At 36.1% G+C, this 22,058-nt stretch overlaps 1 protein-coding gene and 1 non-coding gene across 3 annotated transcripts; one reads left to right on the forward strand and one right to left on the reverse strand.

Annotated features, from left to right (window-relative positions):
• Positions 1-16,890: 16,890 nt before the first annotated feature.
• LOC111896126 (dephospho-CoA kinase) lies at positions 16,891-18,603 on the reverse strand. 2 transcript variants are annotated; one of them, XM_042897620.1, is made up of 4 exons: positions 18,155-18,434; positions 17,883-18,035; positions 17,568-17,713; positions 16,891-17,494 (listed from the first exon to the last, which is right to left on the reverse strand). In XM_042897620.1, exons 2-4 carry the CDS (start codon positions 17,922-17,924, stop codon positions 17,050-17,052), a joined length of 633 nt encoding a protein of 210 aa, XP_042753554.1. In that variant the 5' UTR covers positions 17,925-18,035; positions 18,155-18,434; the 3' UTR covers positions 16,891-17,049. The 2 variants fall into 2 exon arrangements, with proteins under 2 accessions (XP_042753554.1, XP_023747913.1); XM_023892145.2 differs by lacking the exons at positions 17,883-18,035; positions 18,155-18,434 and adding an exon at positions 18,441-18,603.
• A 96-nt stretch (positions 18,604-18,699) lies between these two features.
• On the forward strand, positions 18,700-18,770 carry TRNAG-CCC (transfer RNA glycine (anticodon CCC)). The gene has a single exon. It is a non-coding gene; the product is annotated as a tRNA-Gly (tRNA).
• Positions 18,771-22,058: the final 3,288 nt, after the last annotated feature.

The raw sequence follows: 22,058 nt of genomic DNA on the forward strand, positions 1-22,058 counted from the left end.
GCATCGGATGTGTATAGATTATCGGGAGCTGAATAAGGTGACGGTGAAGAACCGTTACCCACTCCCACGGATCGATGACCTCTTTGACCAGCTACAGGGAGCATCTTGGTTCTCCAAGATTGATATGCGTTCAGGATACCACCAGATGAGGGTCGGAGAGGAGGATGTGCAGAAGACTTCCTTTCGGACACGGTCACTATGAGTTTGTGGTGATGCCTTTCGGGCTTACCAATGCTCCTGCCGCGTTCAAGGATCTCATGAATCGTGTGTGCAGACCGATGCTGGATCGGTCTGTGATAGTTTTCATCGATGACATCTTGGTCAATTCCAAGACGCGAGAGCAGCATGAGGAGCACTTTTGGGAGGTTTTGAGTACTTTGAGGAGGGAGAGCTTATATGCTAAGTTCTCCAAGTGTGAGTTCTGGTTGCGCGAGGTGCAGTTTCTTGGGCACCTTGTCAACCAGAACGGGAATTCGGTAGATCCGGCCAAGGTAGAGGCTGTGATTGTTGGGTTTTGAGCATTCTAACACTCCTAAGTGTACATGCAACCCTAAATACCTTGGATCTATGTTTTCTCTATTATACATGCAAATATGAACATCCAAGGTATTATCCTAATCTAACATACAAAACAATGAATATAACAAGATAGAATGCATACCTCTTTGATGTAGAATGTCCTCATGAAGCTTGAGTGCCTAGTGCCCTAAGTGTGACACCTCAAATGGTTCACACAACACCAAATACACTTGGAATAACTTGAGAGAAACTTGAACACTTCTAAAATCGGCTAGCCCTTCTCCTATTACCCATAGTGGCCGATTTTCTCCAAGAATAAGATCATTATATAGTTAGGGTTACACCATGTAAACCCTAATTGTCATGGCCTTTCATTTCCATGATCCATGGGTACAAAAACACCATAGAGCATCCATGAAGCATCATATGGGTTTTAGCCCAACTAGATAATTCATGGAGCATTAGCCCACTATATAAGTATGGATGATTTACACAATCAACCCATATATTTAATTAGTCTTCTTTTGATCACTTAATTAATTCTAGATTAATTCTTGATCAATACTAATTAAATAATCTTATTAATATATTATAACTTATAATATATTAACAAACCTTAAGTGTTATTTCTCTCATTATAGTCTATCCAAATGCATGATGCCATGCAACCCAAATGGACCATGTCGGGTCGGGTCAAGTCTTACCAATTATAGTTATGGACTTAGACATTAATCCAACAGTCTCCCACTTGGATAAGTCTAAAACTATTATTGCGTATGACTTCAAGAACCGACTGGCAAGCTTCCGTCAAACTCTGGCCTTGCCGATGATCTCTGACCTTTGTCAATGACTAGTCCATTAGATAAGGGATCATATATTCCTCAATTCTAGATATCATATGGACTGAGACATGGATTATAATCGTTCTCTCTGTCCATTTGTTGTTTCCCGATTTCCGATTCATGACGACTGACTGATTGAACAAATCAAATCAATCCTGGCTTGGCCTAGCACTCACATGTATCATCATTAAATCATCGAGGGGCCCACAGATATCGCTTTTATCCCGAAGATAAAAGGAATGGATAAACTTCAACTCATATGGCTTGTTCTACTACTTGTTGAATCATACACAAACACACGTTTTATAACATCGAGTTACCAATGCAGTTTCGTGCAATCAATGTATAACCAACTCATAGTAACAACTCATATCTCTAGGTTTGAAGAATATAAGATATTATCGTCTCATGATCACTCGTGATAAAATCCATGAAGTGATTCAAATGAGCGTGGGTTGAATCCAATACTCAGAACTTATGATCACTCATGAGCGTTGTAGCACAAGTTTGTCCACCAACTTGGACCTCTACAAGCAAACCCATGTCAGTCTTGATTCATATCTACTTCCAACATATGACCGACTGTGGATGGTTTTGAATAACTTAGTCATTTCGGAAGAATAACCTAGTTATTATGGAAGTCAAAACATGCAAAGTGAAACACACGAATAAATGAATCTAATATGGTATCTAAATCTATGAATATAAATAAAACACTTTCTATTTATCACCATACTGATTACTCATTATTCATTGTGTCGGTTTTATTAACTTTATACTTGAATTAAAAACACTAGTTGTCGCATGCTCCAAGCATGTACACTATGTTTTTCTAAACAATAGCTTTGCCATACACCAAGTATGCACTCTATGTTTATCTATGATATTTACTTTGTGATATAGATCAATTGAACATAACTCCAATGATCCTCTTTTCACAGTTCCAAATCCTTACTGCAAATGCAAGAATTCCAAATTCATGCCATTTACTGAAATCTGTTAGATTCTAAACTTATATGCATTGATCCTCTTGTAATGATTATGCACAAAGTCAGAAAGACTTGACAACAACCATTACAGAGCATTCCAAAGGAGATCAGCTCCTTGGAAACATCCTTCTTGCATTAAGTTTCCTAATCTTACACAAACTGAATAATTTCTAAATTTGAAACATTTCCAGATTCCATTTTGACTATCACTCTCTGAACAAGAGTTGCCACTTTTCAGACTATGTCAATATGGCCCTTCCAAAATTCACACTACACTTCCAACTGTCCTTGAGCAACTAATCTTTGGTCAACCTTAGATTGTCCTCGAAAATTGCTTAATCACTTTAGTCATATCCAATTCTATACATTTTCCTCCTTAATGCCCCAAGGCATTTGGAAAATTCAGAAAGAATAAATATTATAGCACAAGTAATCGATCTTGTACCCAAAGTAAATGGGACACGATTCATGATGTTTCACATAAATACATGGTTCTAGACCAGTCTTTTGCCATAATAATTTTTTTTGTTTGCCATATTCTCAAAATTTTACTATGAAAAGGGATGTCGTAATCATAATTGAATTTTGAGAACGCAATATATAGAATTTTCTTAAGTTGAACCAATCCAACATGACATTCATATATATATATATATATATATATATATATATATATATATTCTTGACTAAAGGTGATTAAAATCTCAATATAACCTCTTTAGAATGATTATAAACTCAATCTAAGCTTTTCATAATTGAAATGAAGTATAATTTCCTCTCCCTTAATTATAGCAAAACAACTTTTTCAACCCCTGCAACCTCACGAATTGAAACTTTTGTTTTCTATAATTAACATTGCTAACTTGCAATACTTAACATAATTATCATGCTCCCACTAACATGATGATTATTAGCATAACACTTATGCTCCCACTAGCTTTGACATGTACTCAGAAATCAGTTATTGACTTTTTTGCCAAAGTTCAGATTTCTGATACTAGATTGCTTTGATAAGACTCTGATCAAAATCATACACCTTATCTTAGATAGCTCACAGGTGTGTCTAAACAATTTCAGAACTATGAAAAGGGATTCCATAATCATAGTCTTAATTGTTTAGACCTTTGCTATTTCTCATAAGTCCATGTTAGTGTACCTACTAACAACTTTGAGAATGCAAAGATTACTATCTACTTACAAATCTACTTAGTGGAAGTGTTTCCTCACCATCATTTTTCATGAATCGGAGAGAAACCTTATGACACTTAGATTTTTATGGTGTATAAGTTCCTACCCATATGAATTTGTCAAAACCTTAGTCACAAGACACGGATAATGACAAATCCAAACACATATGGACTGAACTTATGCAATTTTAACTTCTTGCCACTTGGCAGTACAGGGCCTGCCATTGCTTCCAAGTTGTTATGCAACCAACTGAGAACTCTAAGAACTCATATGCAGAGCTAACTTTAACTGGAATGGGCACAGAATATGTCAACACGATAGGTTATAAACCTCAAGTCGTGTGCTAGTGAAGAACCTCAAGTTTTATTCTTAATTAGTTCTTGAGACTTTCAAGACCTTTAAGACTCCCACTGTCCTCTTGACATATAAGACTCTCTTGTCAAATATTCAAGACAGTTCGGATTCTTTATCAAGACAAACACTTCACACTATTGGCCTAAGTTGGTCTTTTGTTTTATCCAAAACATCACAACTTATCAACTTCAAATGTACAAGAGTAGGACACTTTTACTCTTACATTTGACATGTGTTTTTAAACCTTTATGTAAGTTATGTCACTCAAGTTACAATCTTAGAGAATAACTCTAAGGATTGTTTTGGAATGAAGTATGACTCATCTTCTTGATTTAACCACTTCAACAATTCATAACTCCTCATCTTAGCTATCAGAATGCACTTAGAGGATAAATTGTGATAAGGTCTCTTAATCATTAAGATGATCATATAACATGATACTAAAGTACTCTCCCATCTTTTTAGATTTGAGAAACTTTTATCCTTCTGCCTAATTTGATTCTTCTCATTCGTTCTGCCATACATCGAAATTTTTCCAATGTATCATAATTACACTTAAGCCTGTAAGTATAACCATATTTACTAAACTTTAGTAAATCATGACGAATAGTCCTATCCATCTTTTGTGGTGGACTTTGACAAGTGCACATGACTGTGTACTCGATCCCTTAGTCCTTTACTTGACTCACACATCCATGTGAACAAGTAATTAGTCTTAATTTTCTAATGCTTGAAAGTTCTCATTCATCATACTATACAACTTGCATGATTTCAAGTTTCGGTCCAATTGAAACTTGGGTGATGAGAAATTTTCTGTATTTGGTAAATTTAGACATTACCACAAATGAAAGAATCAAAACCATTTTCCATTATTGCCATCAATGGAATCATATAAACAATAATTTATTTCACAAATGCCATTGTAAGGATACTTAAAATAAATAAAATCAAAAATTTCCTTTTATTTTAAAAAACTTTGTGGAAAAACTTATCCTTAAAATCCATATGAAAACCTTGTTGTTATATATTCCTAAGCAATGTGTCATTACTCCTGAGTAACAGCTTCAAAATTCTGATGTGATTGAAGTCCATCTTCGCGATCAGAAGCAGCATATACTTTCCTTAAGCTTTCTCTCCGTTTTTTTTCCTTTGATTCTTATAACATCACCATGTGACTCAGTCACATTATGTAATAAGAATCTCTAAATAGGAGCTTAACAGAGTTAGACAATGGACTTTACCTGAAGTAGAGTCAAACTTATTGACTTTAACATCCTTAGGTAAATTTGGCAGCTTCGTAACCAATGCCCCTTCCTTTGGCAATTTAACATATGGGCTCTTTGATAATGGTACATGGGAATATCACAGACTTAGCATTTCTCTTTACCATTTGCTCAACTGAGTTGACTATGGCCGATCCCTTTCTATTGGGAAGAGAATGTTTCATTTCCTGGATTTCCAGTGTCATCATTGTCAATGTCCATAAAGTTTTGGGAAGTTGATCTTCTAATCAAATTTTCTTTACTAGCCTTCCAAATCATTGCTGATTCAGCAGCACCAAGCAAATAGATAAGATTATTAAGGGTCATGTCATAGTTTGTTTCATAGGAGTCCCAAAGGAACTCACTATGTGACTTAGAAAGTGATTGAACATCCAACTTTCTCAAGACTTTGACACCCAACTCTCCCGGATTGTCAATATGTGATTTCATCTCTAAGATGTGATCATACCTAGACCTTGCCTTGCTAATAGGGCTTGAGTGACCTTGAACTTGTGGGTTAGGGAGAATAATTGGAGGAGGTGGAGAAAGTGAAGTTCCAAGAGATTTGGGAAGATCATAGATGTCTGAACTAGACATCTTTTGGGAGATATTCAAGTTTAGTTGATTTAAAAGTCCTTAATATAACACCCAATATGAAATATTAAGGCTAGGACCCAACAACCTATTTATAACTGGAAGAGGGATGCCGTAATCCAAGTTATAAAATAGTTGAAGGTAGGTAAATGACGATTTACCAATTTCCACCATGAAAACAAAATATAATTAAGTTTTAATTGGATTTGAAACTCCTAGATCTTTTGAGATTCATTGAACTTTTCAATGGCATGTTTCAATCTCAAGTGTGCCCTTCATGTTTTGTGACTGGGATGCCAAGGATCACAAAACAAGGTGTGAAGTAACCATGCAAATTACTTGGTACTCTTAAATGTTTATCACCCAACCGATGTGTCGGTAAACCACACACGCTCCACCGGCCTATGATTAAACTTTAAGAAACCCTTTGCTTGCCTTGTTAAATCAAGCTAGTGTGCCGGTAAACCACACATGCTCCACCAACCGACTTAAGCAAAGTATCAAGTGTAATTTCATGGATTAGCACCTTATTCACATTTTCCTAAGTAACTAAGATTGGTAATTATAAGTGTTTAGTTACTTAGTATTTATCATTAATACTTTTAATGAAGGGAGAACTTATAGTCTTTGTCCTACCCGTTCGGCTAACGACCCTCCACCAGTCAAGGAAGCGGTGGGTGAGAGTGGACACCCATTAAACTGCCATTTTATAGACAGTAACCTTATACCCTCCTTATAGACCAGCTTCGTGAATGAGGCCTACTAACGGTAAGACTGACTTGTTGTTATATATATATATATATATATATATATATATATATATATATATATATATATATATATATATATATATATATATTATTAACTTATAATATTATAAAGTATAAGGGTTGAATTTTAACTTTTAAAATTCTAAGTGCTAACTTGGAATTAAAGTATTCATAAGTGAAAACTTTTCAAATTCCAAAACTTGAGGGCAAGTTTTGAAACTATTCAAAACTAATTAATTTCATAACTTATATGTTTAAAGTAGTTTTAATGAAAAAGACTCTTCAAGTTCTATAACTTGAAGACAAGTTATGGAAGACTTTAAACTATTAAAGAATGTAACTTTTCTTTATTTTGTAACTTATGGAACTAATTAAGGTTATATTTTTCCTTTTATTTATTTATTTATTTATTTAATGAAGAGACTCTTGAACCTCCATAACTTGAGGACAAGTTATGGAGTCATAAAACCATTTAATTAGAACTAGACTCTTCATTTTGTAACCTTTGCCAATTTTTATGAGTTTTATGATTCTTAAATGTGACTTTTCATATAACTTGAGGACAAGTTACAAAAAACACACTTTGGAATCAACTCTTAGATTAAAATTGATTGAAACCAACTATTTCACACAACTTTCCTATTAATCTAAGAACAAGATAATTCAAATCATCAATCTTCAAGAAATTAGCATAAACATACAAACTAATACAAATCTTGAAATTATGACAATTATCTTAGAAATTGGATGAGCATGAACATTACCACATCAAAAATAAGTTTATAAGTCTAAAAACAGCTTAGGGTAATGTTCCTAGTCCATTTCTAGCCAAAAAGTCGAATATATGCTGTCTGGGGCTCCTACTTGTCGAGTGCATGAACCTACTCGATGAGTAGGATGATTTTACTCATGGACTCGGCGAGTCCAGTGCCCAGAAAGCCATAAAATTGATTTTTTTCAGCATTTTTCAGCAATTTGCATCAAGTATAAGAGAAAGCAAGCCTAGGCTCTGATACCACTGTTGGGTTTTGAGCATTCTAACACTCCTAAGTGTACATGCAACCCTAAATACCTTGGATCTATGTTTTCTCTATTATACATGCAAATATGAACATCCAAGGTATTATCCTAATCTAGCATACAAAACAATGAATATAACAAGATAGAATACATACCTCTTTGATGTATAATGTCCTCATGAAGCTTGAGTGCCTAGTGCCCCAAGTGTGACACCTCAAATGGTTCACACAACACCAAATACACTTGGAATAACTTGAGAGAAACTTGAACACTTCTAAAATCGGCTAGCCCTTCTCCTATTACCCATAGTGGCCGATTTTCTCCAAGAATAAGATCATTATATATTTAGGGTTACACCAGGTAAACCCTAATTGTCATGGACTTTCATTTCCATGATCCATGGGTACAAAAACACCATGAAGCATCATATGGTTTTAGCCCAACTAGATAATTCATGGAGCATTAGCCCACTATATAAGTATGGATGATTTACACAATCAACCCATATATTTAATTAGTCTTCTTTTGATCACTTAATTAATTCTAGATTAATTCTTGATCAATACTAATTAAATAATCGTATTAATATATTATAACTTATAATATATTAACAAACCTTAAGTGTTATTTCTCTCATTATAATCTATCCAAATGCATGATGCCATGCAACCCAAATGGACCATGCCGGGTCGGGTCAAGTCTTACCAATTATAGTTATGGACTTAGACATTAATCCAACAGTGATGAGGTGGGATGTCCCGAGGTCCCCATCCGAGATTCGGAGCTTCCTGGGACTGGCAGGTTACTATCAGAGATTCATTCAGGATTTCTCCAAGATAGTCGTGCCCCTGACCAAGCTGACAAGGAAGGTCGTGGTCTTCCGTTGGGGGCCTGAGCAGCACGTTGCATTTGAGACATTGAGGCAGAGATTGTGCAAAGCGCCGATTCTATCCCTGCCAGAGGGCATGGAGGATTTTGTTGTATACTGCGATGCGTCCATATCGAGTTTGGGTGCAGTATTGATACAGAGAGGGTACGTCATTGCTTACGCTTTGAGGCAGCTGAAGCCTCACGAGGCGAATTACCCGATGCATGATTTGGAGCTGGGAGCTGTTGTATTTGCCCTCAAGATTTGGAGATATTACCTCTATGGGGTCCGGTGTACTATCTTCACGGACCACAAGAGTTTGAGGTACCTCATGGACCAGCCGAATCTAAACATGAGGTAACGTCGGTGGTTGGACGTGGTGAAGGATTACGATTGCGAGATCCTTTACCATCCGAGGAAGGCCAATGTGGTGGCTGACGCGCTTAGCCGCAAGGCAGCGCCGATCAGGGATATCTGTCTGAGGATGACAGTGGTGACTCCGCTTCTGGAGCGGATTCAGGAGGCCCAGCAAGAGGCCATGAAGGAGGAACATCGGAAGAGTGAGAGAATAGTGGGGCAGGTTTCCTCTTTCGACTATGACAGTCGAGGACTACTTACACTACACCGTAGGGTGTGGGTGCCGTACCACGGGGGTGTGCGCCAGGCTCTGATGGAGGAGGCGCACAAATCCCGATTCTCCATTCATCCAGGGGCGACGAAGATGTATAGGGATCTTCGTCTGGACTATTGGTGGCCCTGTATGTAGCGGGATGTGGCATGGTACGTGGAGCGGTGCTTGACCTGCAGGAAGGTCAAGGCTGAACATTAGAGACCTCATGACAAGATGCAGCCGTTTGATATCCCGTTGTGGAAATGGGAAGACGTTACGATGGATTTTATCACAAAACTTCCCAGGACCGTGCGGGGAGTGGATTCGATTTGGGTCATCGTCGATCGGCTGACCAAGAGCGCCCACTTTATTCTGATTCAGGAGAATATTTTGGTCGAAAAGCTAGCTGACATCTATATATCAGGGAGGTGGTGGCGTGGCACGAGGTGCCAGTGTCGGTGATTTCGGACAGGGATGTTCGGTTCACTTCTAGGTTTTGGAAGAAATTCCACGACGAGTTGGGCACTCATCTACATTTCATCACCGCCTTTCACCCACAAATGGATGGCCAGAGCGAGCGGACCATCCACACTCTGGAGGATATGCTGCGGGCGTGTGTGTTAGATTTTGGAGGTAGTTGTGATACTTACCTTCCGTTGACTGAGTTCTCCTACAACAACAGCTACCACGTGAGTATCGATCGTCCTCCCTTTGAGATGTTATACGGGAGGAAGTGCATGACCCCAATATGTTGGGGCGAGGTTGGCCATAGGGTCATGGGGAGCACCGATGTAGTGCTCAAGACGACAGAAAGGATTCAACAGGTCAGGAGCAGGCTTTAGACTGCTCAGAGTCGGCAGAAAAGCTATGCCGATAAGCGCCATTCAGACCTGGAGTTCCAGGTCGGGGATATAGTTCTCCTGAAGGTGTCGTCATGGAAGGGCATTATCTGATTCAGGAAATGGGGCAAATTGGGCCCCAGGTACATTAGACCATTCAGGGTTATAGCCCGGGTGGACAAGGTGGAGTATAGGTTGGATCTGCCAACCAAACTTAGTCAGATACACAGCACTTTCCATGTTTCTCAGCTACGAAAGTGCCTGGTGGATGACTCAGCAGTAGTGCTCTTGGAGGACATTCAAGTTGACGACAGCCTGAATTACATCGAGCAGCCTATGGCAATCCTCGACCGGAAGTCGAAGGATTTGAGGAACATGAGGGTGGAGCTCGTGAAGGTGAAATGGCAGCACCGGAAGGGCTCGGAATGGACTTAGGAGCCGGTGGACAAGATGATGGAGCATTACCCAGAGCTGTTTCAGGAACGAGCAACAGACTTCGAGGACAAAGTCAAAAATAAGTGGGGGAGATTTGTAGCACCTGGGGCTTGGTACGTATTTCTTTCTAAGTATTTTGGATTTTTGGCATTGGACTTGGCGAGTTGAAGGACCGACTCGCCGAGTAGAAGCGGGACGGGACGCGGGATTTAAGTGATGGACTCGACGATTTGGGTCCCGGACTCGACGAGTAGACCCTGTCTGGACAAAAACCCTAACCTGAGGGTTTGCACCCTATTTAAACAATGTTATGTCGGCCACAACGTCCCTTATGCTCCCAGAACACCTCTCATTGAAACCCTAGCCGTTATTGAAGCAATCTAAGCCTTGTTGGTGGATTTTGGGGCTTGTAGTCTTAAGAGGGAAGGAGAAAAGCTTGATGAAGCAAGTAAAGACTAAGGGAACCCGAGTTTGTGCACCTTCTACAGTTCATTGAAGGTAAAAAGCTGTAACCTTGCTCTTTCATTTTTTAGATCCCTTTTTGGGGAGATTTAGGGCTTTTATAAGCCATTTTTGATGGCCAACCATGATTGCAAACATGGTTGGGGGTTAGAGCTTCTGAATCACGTCATTAAGGGAGTCACAAGGCAGTTTGGGACTGCTTTTGCACCAATGAAAGGTCCCATGCATCATAAGAGCTTGTTTTATGCCTTTTTGAGCTCAAAGTCCCATGCAAGCACGTAAAGTTTGTAACTTTACATGCTAGATCGATTGTAGGAGCTTGGATCTATCTTTTGATCAAAGGCTGTACATCAGAAATCGAGGATTTAGAGTGTGGACGTGACCGAGTCGGCGAGTCCGTTCCTGGGACTCGACGAGTCCAAGGCTTTGAGTCTCGTATCCGTCGAGGGTCAAAAGAATTCAGTTGGGTGTTAGAAGGGTTGTAGCCGGACAGAAAGAGTAACCCAACTCATTGGACGTAATTTTAGACCTGGAGTTCATGGGACTCAACGAGTGCTAGATCAGACTCGGCGAGTCCAAGGCAATAACCTTAAGATTTAAGATGAACTCGACGAGTTGTTCATACAACTCGGCGAGTCGAGGACAGGACTTGTTCATCAGATGAAGGAGGACCCGACGATTGTTCATACGACTCGGCGAGTCGGATGAGGCTCATACGATGTTCGTATAAGAGAGGAACTCGTCGAGTCGATGCCAAACTCGACGAGTCGAGTCGTAGATAAGGACGAGTTAAGGGTTAGGGACTCGACGAGTTGACGGCCCAACTCGGCAAGTCGGGTCAGCTCGAAGTTGACTTTGACTGGACTTGGACTAACCCTGTTTAGGGTTGCACGTGCTGTGTTGACTTGAAGGTTGTCGTGTAGGGATCGAGGAGTCGAAGGGAGTCGACTTGTGCGCCGAGGATAATTCAAGCATTGCACGACATTGAGGTGAGTTATCTTCCAGTAGGGGTGGGTCTAAGGCCACAATTTCGGCCCACCAAAAAGGGGTATTTAGAAGATGATTGTCTTTGTGATAATTATCTTGGTCTGGTTATGTGTCTTGGTCATGAGATTTAACTGTATGACATGTTATGTGTGTAGTAGGGATTAGCTTCCCTGACAGTGGTCCTTAGGACCTAGGGATAGGTCAGTACTCGGATATGCCTGACTATATGCTTATATTTGTTGTTGCATGCTGGTGGTAGGGGTGAAATAGTCCCAATTACCGATTGAAAGATACCGATGATGATTACCGATTGAAAGATACCAATGATGGCTATCGGTTGAAAGATACCGATGGAGGTTACTTGTTGAAAGATATCGACGATATTGTATGGTATGTGGTATGATGGGGGAACTCACTAAGCTTCGTGCTTATAGTTTTGGTTTTGGTTTCAGGTACCTCTTCGTCGAAGGGGAATGAGTCGGCGGTGTAGCAGCGCATCACACTCACACATGGTTTCCGCATTGAGTTTCTGGGATTATACTCTGATTTTCACTACTTTTGATGTCATGGTTTGAGGCACAACATTATGATTTTGTAAGGTGTTGTTTTATCGACAATGTTTTGGTAAAATGTTTATTAAACATATTAATTCAAAAATGAAATTTTCGGGCTTGAATTTTGGGATGTTACAAGATTATTTGGCTAATCTGATCATATTCTTCACGTATTCTCGCACACATTAACCTTCAAAAACCCTTACTATTTGACCATGAAATCGGATTTGAGCTTGTAGAATCAAACGTAATCACAAAGCTTTTATAAACCTAGGTTTATATAAATAACAATCAGTCGACATTTGAAACTCTAAAATCATCAAGAATTACAATTAATTGAGCCATAATTAAAGTTAATTACTTTTGAAAATGGAACCTTTATCTATTCTTGAAGAATTTGATTTATTTATTTTTTAAGGAAATCGATACAAACAGGCAAACAAATATTCATACTCGCAAATAACAATACACGTTCTTCAATGAATTACAACAAACACGAAAAATATACATACATTCTAAAAGAATAAAACTAAATTTCATTCATTCTTTAACTAACGTCAACCATTCATAAGAAAAAGATATAAGCAATTCTTTACAGTACAAAAATGTATTGATATAAAATGTGAGAATACATTCTGCCAGATTTCTCCTTAAAGAAAGAATGTTGTCGTTTTGTAAGGTGGACCCTTATATTATGAAAGAATGTTGATGTTTTTTGTAAAGTGGATCCTTCTATTCTGAAAGAATGTTGTTGCATTTGTAATATGAACCTTGATATTCTATTGCCCAAACAACTTCATTCTGATCAAGATAACAACAAACAACATAGTATTAAGACTAATGGGAGCAGCAAGAATCATGGCCTTTTACCCCAGTACGATGAGATGCTAGAAGGATCATATACCAACATAATAACTCACTACTTTCATCAGTTTGAAAAAAAATATACCAAAAATCAAAAAATTCAGAACATAGATGTAAATACCAATTGACAATTCTGACTTACAAATTCTTATATATAAAAATTAAGAAATTAATTACATGAATAAACGTTGATGAATTGCGATACTACAACCAGATAATTCGAATTGGTATTTGCTAATAATGAATTCAATTTTGATTGTTTCAAACTTGTACTCTAGAATCACCAAAAAAATGCTTTAGGACTAGGGCTGGCAATTCTCGACATGACCCACGACACGACACGAAATAAATGAGTTTGGTTGAGTTTTTCAACCTGCTAACTCGCTAACCCTCCAACCCGTTTATTAAAAAGGTCATATATGAGTTTCTCAAAAAATAAATGGGTTGAACCGCCAACCCGTTTATATTTTTAATAAAAAAAAAAATTATTTTTAAATGTATTTATGTATCAAGTATTAATATTTAATAAGTATTATATAATATATACCATTGATTCATAAACCATTTGACTGTTTTGACATTTTGACTCGTTCTTATCAAAATCAAATTGCCTCTGAGCTTATCTCCCTCTTCCAGACTTCCAGTCTCCTGGTCTCCCACAATCCCACTCTCCCCTCTGTTACTTTGTGATCGAAATCAGGTATCGAAATGGTGTTGGAGAATTGACTTTGTTTTTTGGGAGAAAAATGGGAATTATGGCTATTACTTTAGCACTTGAATTATCTATGCTTGTATTAATGTTTAGTGTGAACATGTTTCTATGAATGTTTTTAATTTTCATTTGGATGTTTAAGACTTAAGTGTCTAAAATTCGGATATATTTGCATCAACCATCAAGAATTTATTCATGTTTAATTGTCAATTTTATTTATGGAATTTGACCCACAAACCCAATTCTGACCCACGAACCTGCCAACCTGTGAACCTATATAAATAAATGGGTTGGCGGATCATATATGGGTTTATGTTCCAAACCCGCCAACCCGTGACCTGTATATTTAAATGGGTTGTGTTTGGGTTGGCATATTTTGACCCGCGAACCCGCGACACGTGGACCCGAACACGACACGATTGTCAGGCCTATTCAGGACATACCTTGATTTCTAGTCTTATGGTTCAGTAATAGAGAAACATTAGCCCACAACAAGCTACAACCACCATGGTCAACCTCAGCTCTATGAGCCACCCCCATAATAGCAACATCGCCACCACATCATCAGATCTGTGATTCTTCTTTTTGATGGTTTCAAATTTGCAACACGTTCTCGTAAACTACTAAAAAGCATAATCCATAAATCATATTCAAAAACAAAAATTGGATTCAATAAACATAAATCAAATATCAAAATGAGAATTCCCTAAATAAAAAATAATCAATGATGAAAAAAAATTAGATTACGTAACGCGTATCAACGTTTTCGATTTTCGGTTTAGGGTTTGGTTACGACCATCAGTGAATTAGCATGTCAATAAGTATTTTCAAGTGTTACTTGTACTCTGGTAGTAACACAAATCATTTGTTGTAAATTGAAACTTGATTTGAAATCGTAGGTATTAGTTTTTGTCGGCAAAGTGTTGATAGTTGTAATCGACATCCAAGGGAGATAATGGTGGTTGTGGTCTTGGCCGATGGTAATGTCAAGAATGCAAATCGTTTAGTTGCCTAAATATAGGCTTTTAATTTGTACATTCCTAATTTAAAGGATTTTATTTAGATATTCATTAAAAACTTATTATGCTAATCACATATTTACCCTTATAATAATTATAAATACTTTAAATTTTTCTAAATTGTTATTAGTTCCTAAATCCACACAATACATGTCAATCCACATATCAACCTAACTAACTAACTAACTAACTAACTATATATATATATATATATATATATATATATATATATATATATATATATATCCCTTTCTAATAAATAAAGAGGTTGAATCTGCTACCGTCATGTGTCAAACTGTAACACATCTTAATCAATTATACATGTCACCTCACCTTTTTCTATTCACTTTTGCATTTAATTCATTTCAAATTTCAATTTCCTTTTATTCATCTTACGATATTTAAACATATTATTTAATAGTTTTTATATTATCTTTCTAACATGCATCACTAAGACATTAACAGTTAACAACTAAGTTAACAACTAACAGTTACACAATGTTGAAATGATGACAGACCAATACCAATTCAAAATTAAAACTTCTTACATTACAATGACATTCTAAATATAAAATCAATTAAAATTAAAATATTCAACTTAATATGAAATATGAAATCAAAGATATTACAAGGTCATATATTTGCAGATTTTGTTCAAACAATTATTAGATGGTTAAGTTTATTTTTTATATTTCCAAAACCATATCATTACTTTTTCCTGCAATAAATAATAAGGTATAAATAAGTTGATTTTTTTAAAAAAAACTATGTTCATTGCCTTCTTTTTTTATTTTTATTTTTGTGTCTTTTTTATTTTTTTTTTCTTTTGTGTAGGTTGAAGAGCATACGCCACATCTATGTTTTACAAAACAAATAACCCATTACGTATCCTACATGTATGTTTTGCCATCTATGATCGATTATATGTTGTCCTATCTAGAGTTTAAACTAGAGAATGATTAAAATTGTTAATTTTAGATAAAGATGATAGACTTACAAATAAAACTTTTAATGTTATTTATAAAAAAGTTTTCAGAAATTTGTAAGCTGTTTGTAAAATATTATTATGAGGAATAACATGTTTTCTTAATATTATTAATAAGACTAAGTTAATTTTATTTATATTATTTGATTAATAATTACGGCATTTTAGTATGAAAGTGTAATTAATTTCGCAATTATAGTTCCCACGAGTTATATATATATATATATATATATATATATATATATATATATATATATATATATATATATATATATATATATATATATATTCTCTGGGATATTGTCTCTTGAACTTGATGGATTGTTGTGTCTTAGGGTCATGTAAAACCTTTTCATATGTTCAGATGTCCTTGAATCACATGTAAAAGCTCATAAGGTACAAAGATTCTATAGTAAAGTGTTTCAAGGTTTGCCAATGCAAAGCAATGCGCAAGAGGATCGTTTTTCAACTCAACTTATAAATTCTTGGATCGTTTTTCGTCTCAACTTATAAAAGAATAACAAGAACTAGATCATTTAACTTGGTTGTAAAATGGAGCTCTTATCGAATTATTACGAAATTGTGGAAGGAAGAAATATCAACAAATCTTGGTGATGAAATGGAGACACCAATCTTTTCTATTGTTAGAAGTTCTTCCAAAAATTCAATCAATCTCTAGGTTGTGTTTGTGTTTGTTATACTTTGGCCTATACAAACTTTCTAGTGCTCTTCTTGATGATGAGGATGAGGAAAAAGAGAGAATTCACGTCTTTTGCACACACGAAAAACTGAAAAGAAGTTTTTGTCCCTGTCCCACTCCCTCCTTTTGGTTTAGGCAAACTTTTGTTTGATTGTCATGAGTACCTAGTCCCTGTCCTAATCTAATGAAACTATGCAAGCCAAACGCATAGTCCTCCGAGTGGTGTGTAACAAACGGGCCCCTATAAGATGGTACATGTATTATACAACAATTATATAGGACAATACAAGAATCCCAAAAAAAAATGGTAAAGTACATACACGCAATCATAACAACTTCCATTAAATCTTGGTCACTTTCATAAATTTTTAAAACAAGGGAGAAGTTTTCGTCCACTATTTTGAAGGCACAAAGAACAAGGACTCATTTTGCATACAACTCTATCAATTTTCAAATTTCACAGTAGAAATGTAGAATCACAAACGTGCAACCAACTTCTTGCATCCAAGAACACCAGAAAATATTGATACAATAGCCACTATAGCACCTTGTCTGGAAAGCCAAAATTCAGTCCATGTCAAGGGCTTGCTAACCTGATCTAATATCTTCCTAAAATTTTCATTTAAGTCCTCTAGAGACCCATTGTTATCAATCACTATGTCTGCTTTAGACCTTTTTTCATCCAAAGGCATTTGGGCATTTATCCTGTTTTGAGCATCTTGTGCAGATGTTCTGTCTCTTTCCATGAGGCGTTTCAGCTGTGTTTCAGGATCAACCCACACAACAATGATTGGGTTTGTCCACCTGTCCATCTTGGCCTCAAACAGTAAAGGAACATCAAGGATAATGATATTGCAACCCTTTATCCATAGCTTAAAAACTTCCCATAATATGCCATATGAAATGTATGAGGCAAGAAGCCTACAAACAAATTTAGGAAACTTTAGGATTTTCTAGTGATAAACTTAAGAAAGCCATTCAGACATTTATGTACCTATTAAGAAGCTGGCGTTTTGAAGGATCCGTGAATACAATCTGACCCAACTTTGGTCGATCCACTTCCCCATTTTCTAGCAATATGTCCTCCCCAAAAGCTGCAACCACCTTTCTCCAGCCACCAGTACCTTTCTTTAATACATCCTGTAATGTGAACAAACATAAAATTAGCATTGAAAAGGTGATTAACAATATTTTTAACAAATGAGCTTTTCCAACATTAACTTCTTGAACTAAATACTTGCACAAAAAAGCAAATCCTGGTACTGCTAGCATTTTCAACATGGATCTAATTACTACTTTTGCAGCTTACAGCATTATTAGCCAATAATCTCTTCACGAGGTGGTCTTTCATGGCATCATCATTGCTGCTCAGGATATATGTTTATTTTGGTTATCTTCACTTCATATTGTACCAATAATGCCTTTATTAACATTCATGGGAACAACTTGGTTGTAACTTATCCTAATTATCAACAACAAAAAAAAAAATCACTTCAATTGAGCACATTCTCAGTCTTCCCAAGTTTGAGAGAGCCTATCTAAGTTAGAACAGAGTTTAAGAAACAAATCACGAGCCTTTACCGTAATTACTGATGCGAAGACAAACATCAGTACTTACGTGCGTGTCTGTGATCACCCACTGCTCAAGGGCAAACGGTTCAAGCTAGGCCAAGTAATTCATACATTCAACTTCAGGTGTTATTGTTCAATGGAGATATGTTTACATCAGAAGCGATTATTGTTCGATATAGATCTCTTCACAACAGAAGCAATCAACTAGGGTTTTACTTCAATGTTTGCACAATATGGAAGTCAAACGGAGAAATACAATAACAGAACCAGAGGTAGTGTGTTTGAGAGGTCTTACACGGGCGACGACGTCGGCATCGACAACTGGAAATCCATTAGCTTTGAAGAGGTTCGAAACAGTACTTTTCCCCGTCGCAATTCCTCCGGTCAGTCCGATTACCCTCATCTTTTCTTCGAATTCACGTATACCTCAAACCCGAGAATTGCGATCTGGTTAGAAGTAATAAAAGTGAGTCTTGACCGGAATCTAGTTGGATAGTATATTATCATTTTAACTAAACTATATTATTTATTATTTGAAGCATACATATGCATAAGCGCATCTAGTGTAGTGGTATCATAGTACCCTCCCACGGTACTGACCGGGGTTCGATTCCCCGGATGCGCAATGAAAATTAAGTTTTTTCATTTTTTCTTCTACTTTACACCTCACCCACAAAAACACGAAACGCTCAAACCCCTAATTATTTCCTAACAAACGATTATTGCAAATTATTATAAAACGACAATGATGTGTGATGAGGAGGAACTTTTGGCTTTCTTCATATTTAGGTGTAATTTAGGTTCTTCATTATTAATTTTTTTATAATGAGAATAGCATAAAGATGTTCCTTTTTGTTATATATATATATATATATATATATATATATATATATATATATATATATATATATATATATATATATATATATAAACTTATTCAAAATTTTAATCATATTGTCGTTAAAGATAAATCTAGATGAATGAGAAGTGTAAATTTATAACTCTATTCAATGGTGTGAAGTAACTTGACATAGATTTTTTTTATACCAAGGTTAGAGTTTCTTTAAAATGGAATTCGAATTTGATTATGAATTTGATAGAAAATTAAAATAAAAATACTTAAATAAAACAATGTTTGCATGTCATTTAGGTTGTTTTCAAGTTTTTTAGGGTTGGTATTGTTGGCAATTTCAAGTTTTTCTAAAATAACTACTCATTAACATTTCAACGATCTTACGAAGTTTTTTAAAAATTCACTTAAATATACATGTAAGATATATACGGTCATTTATAAAGACATATCATAAAAACATATCATACTGATGTGTAATACATTAAAAATACAATTTATTAATTATAAAGTATATATTTCAGCTAGTTTATCAAACGTAATATTTTTTATCAACTAGCAGTGACTACTCATGTATTGTCTAGCTTTTCAACTAGTTTTTATCAAATATCAGTTTTTATGGTTTAATATGTCAAACATAATCTTATATTTTAGATATAAAAGTTAACTTATTTGAAAGTAATATTACACTAAATTATAAATATTGTTATCGAGTTTTATAATATGGGCATATGGTCATATGTCTTATTTGTCCTTTTTGCTTTTAATGAGTTTGGGACATATTTCACTAGATTGCATGGTTAACTTAGGGTTAAAGTGATAATGACTAAAGTCATCCCCCACGGAAGGTCAATTATGAGTTTAAGACTATTTTTATTCACAATCAAACTCAGTTTAATTATTTATTAAAAAACTGATTTTTCTTCGTTATATCTATACAACCCAACTAAACTCAAACTTTAATTCTCATTAACCACCCAACCCCAATCCATTTTTTAATTACAAAAAATAAGGATTTGATATTTATTCTGTTTTTAAAAAAAAATTATGTTTTTTTTATTATTTTTATTCCAAGTTTATAAAAATCAAAATAAAAACTCATATAAAACTATATTAATATTGGTTTCTATTTAGAGAAAAAAAAAATATTTATTTTAGTTTTTTTGTTTTTTTTTAATAATAATAATGTATATTTAATAATAAAATACGTCTTATATAAAGAAATTAATTGCGTTTGTTATATATTTTATTTTTTAAGTTAAATAATATTAAATTTTAAAATAGACAACAAAGATTATAAAAGAATTAATCCTAAAACTATATATTACAATGTATTCCATGTGTCAATATTAGGGATGTGCTTCGGACCGGAACCGACCTGAACCCGAATAACCCGAAATGGACTAAAAGTGGGAACCGAAACCCGGACCAATTATACTAATATGGGACCGGTTCGGTCCGGGTAATACGGGTTTCGGTTCGGTTATTAACTCAAAATGACCGAAATAACCCAAATAAACATTTACACTATGTTTTTGAACTGAATAACCCGAGTAAACCAAATAACTGAATAACCCAAATAAACCGAAATGACCCGAATAATCCAAATAAGGAAATTCTAAATATAGTATTTCCTTTTTTGGGTGATTCGGGTCATTTCAGTTTATTTGGGTTATTCGGGTTATTTCGGTTTATTCGGTTCAAGTGACTATCTACTTTCTGGGTCGGTCTTTTTGGCCCGATAAAGCTTTATTTGGGTAACCCGGACCGAAAAACCCGAAACCCGAAGTGGGCAAAAACAGATACCTGAGAATCGACCCAAATAACTTATTTGGTTCTAATTTGGGTTGGTCTAGTCCGGGTTTCGGTTTCGGTTTGGGTATTTGGTCCAAATGCACATCCCTAATCAACATATATACTATTAAAAAAATTTCCAACTCCTCTTCTTTGGGTCAAACCCGTCGGAAGGGCTTTGGGGTTTTTGTTTCTTTTATATTCCATTTTTACCGACTGACTCATCATTTTGTCACGGATGGGGTGTGGCATTCTGTAACACCCATTTCCCATAATGTATTAGTTTAGGGCAGTGAAGAGTCAAAGACATGGTTTTGGAGAAAAACCACAAGTCATGAAGTGACCATAAGGAGGTCACAACGTGACAGCTGAAGAATGAGAACGCGTATTGGAGGAGTGGTCATGACGTGACACATAGTTGGTCACGACATGAAAAGGGTTGCAGCACAAGCCCATGATCTTTTAGGGTTTGTTTCGTATTTAAGCACCCTAAACTATAATTTAAAGTTCATTTCTCAGCCTCCACCTCTTTTAAACCTTAGAAACCCTAATCGTAGATCAACTTGGTGGTTTTGGCTCATTTTGAGTGATTTTGGTGGTCTTTGTTGAAGATGGTCCCTTTGGTGCATTGTTTTAGCAATCAAGCCTCTTCCTCCCCACCTTGTATTGTTTCTGGACCTTTACAAGTCCTAAAGCTCTTGCTTTTGTCATTTAAGCATGTTAGATCTAAGTTTTATTCACTTTTCTTCATGATTGGGTCAGGTAGCATACATGGGATCCATAAAGTTAGCAACTTTATGGATCATTGAGGCATTTTAATTAGTATATGACTCAGATATGAGAATTTATGGTGGTTTGGACTCTAAGCATGAGTTTTGGCCTCATTTTCCATTATTTTGACCTAGAATGGGTAGGGGACATGCATGGAGCATGCATGTCCAGAAAGTTGTCAATTTTTATGGACCTTTAGAGTCCTATAAAGCTTTTGGAAAAGTTGGAGTTGAAGACTTAAAAGATTAAGGACTCAAACTATTAGGATTTTGCTTCAGCCAACGGTCATATCGAACCAGAAGAGTGTCACAGCGTGATAATGGGAGGTCCCTTGACTAATTTGTTTGGATGTGTTCACAACGTGACTATGGAAGGCTCGCATCGTGACGTCGGGTGTTGGGTTGTTCGTGATTGAGTTAGATGAGTTGGATTATGGTCGAGTTCGAATCGGGTTGAGTGCTTTCTCACGACGTGACCAAGGGCTGGTCACGACGTGAG

This window comes from Lactuca sativa, chromosome 8, assembly GCF_002870075.4.
Source record: "Lactuca sativa cultivar Salinas chromosome 8, Lsat_Salinas_v11, whole genome shotgun sequence".
Lineage (NCBI taxonomy): Eukaryota > Viridiplantae > Streptophyta > Magnoliopsida > Asterales > Asteraceae > Lactuca > Lactuca sativa.

Excerpts from the sequence above, each read along its gene's own strand:
- LOC111896126 (XM_023892145.2), bottom strand. The coding sequence starts at position 18,548 with ATGAGGGTAATCGGACTGACCGGAGGAATTGCGACGGGGAAAAGTACT. Across the intron at positions 17,714-18,440 it reads ATGCCGACGTCGTCGCCCGT|GATGTATTAAAGAAAGGTAC; the intron begins GTAAGACCTCTC and ends TTCACATTACAG. Across the intron at positions 17,495-17,567 it reads AAACGCCAGCTTCTTAATAG|GCTTCTTGCCTCATACATTT; the intron begins GTACATAAATGT and ends ATTTGTTTGTAG.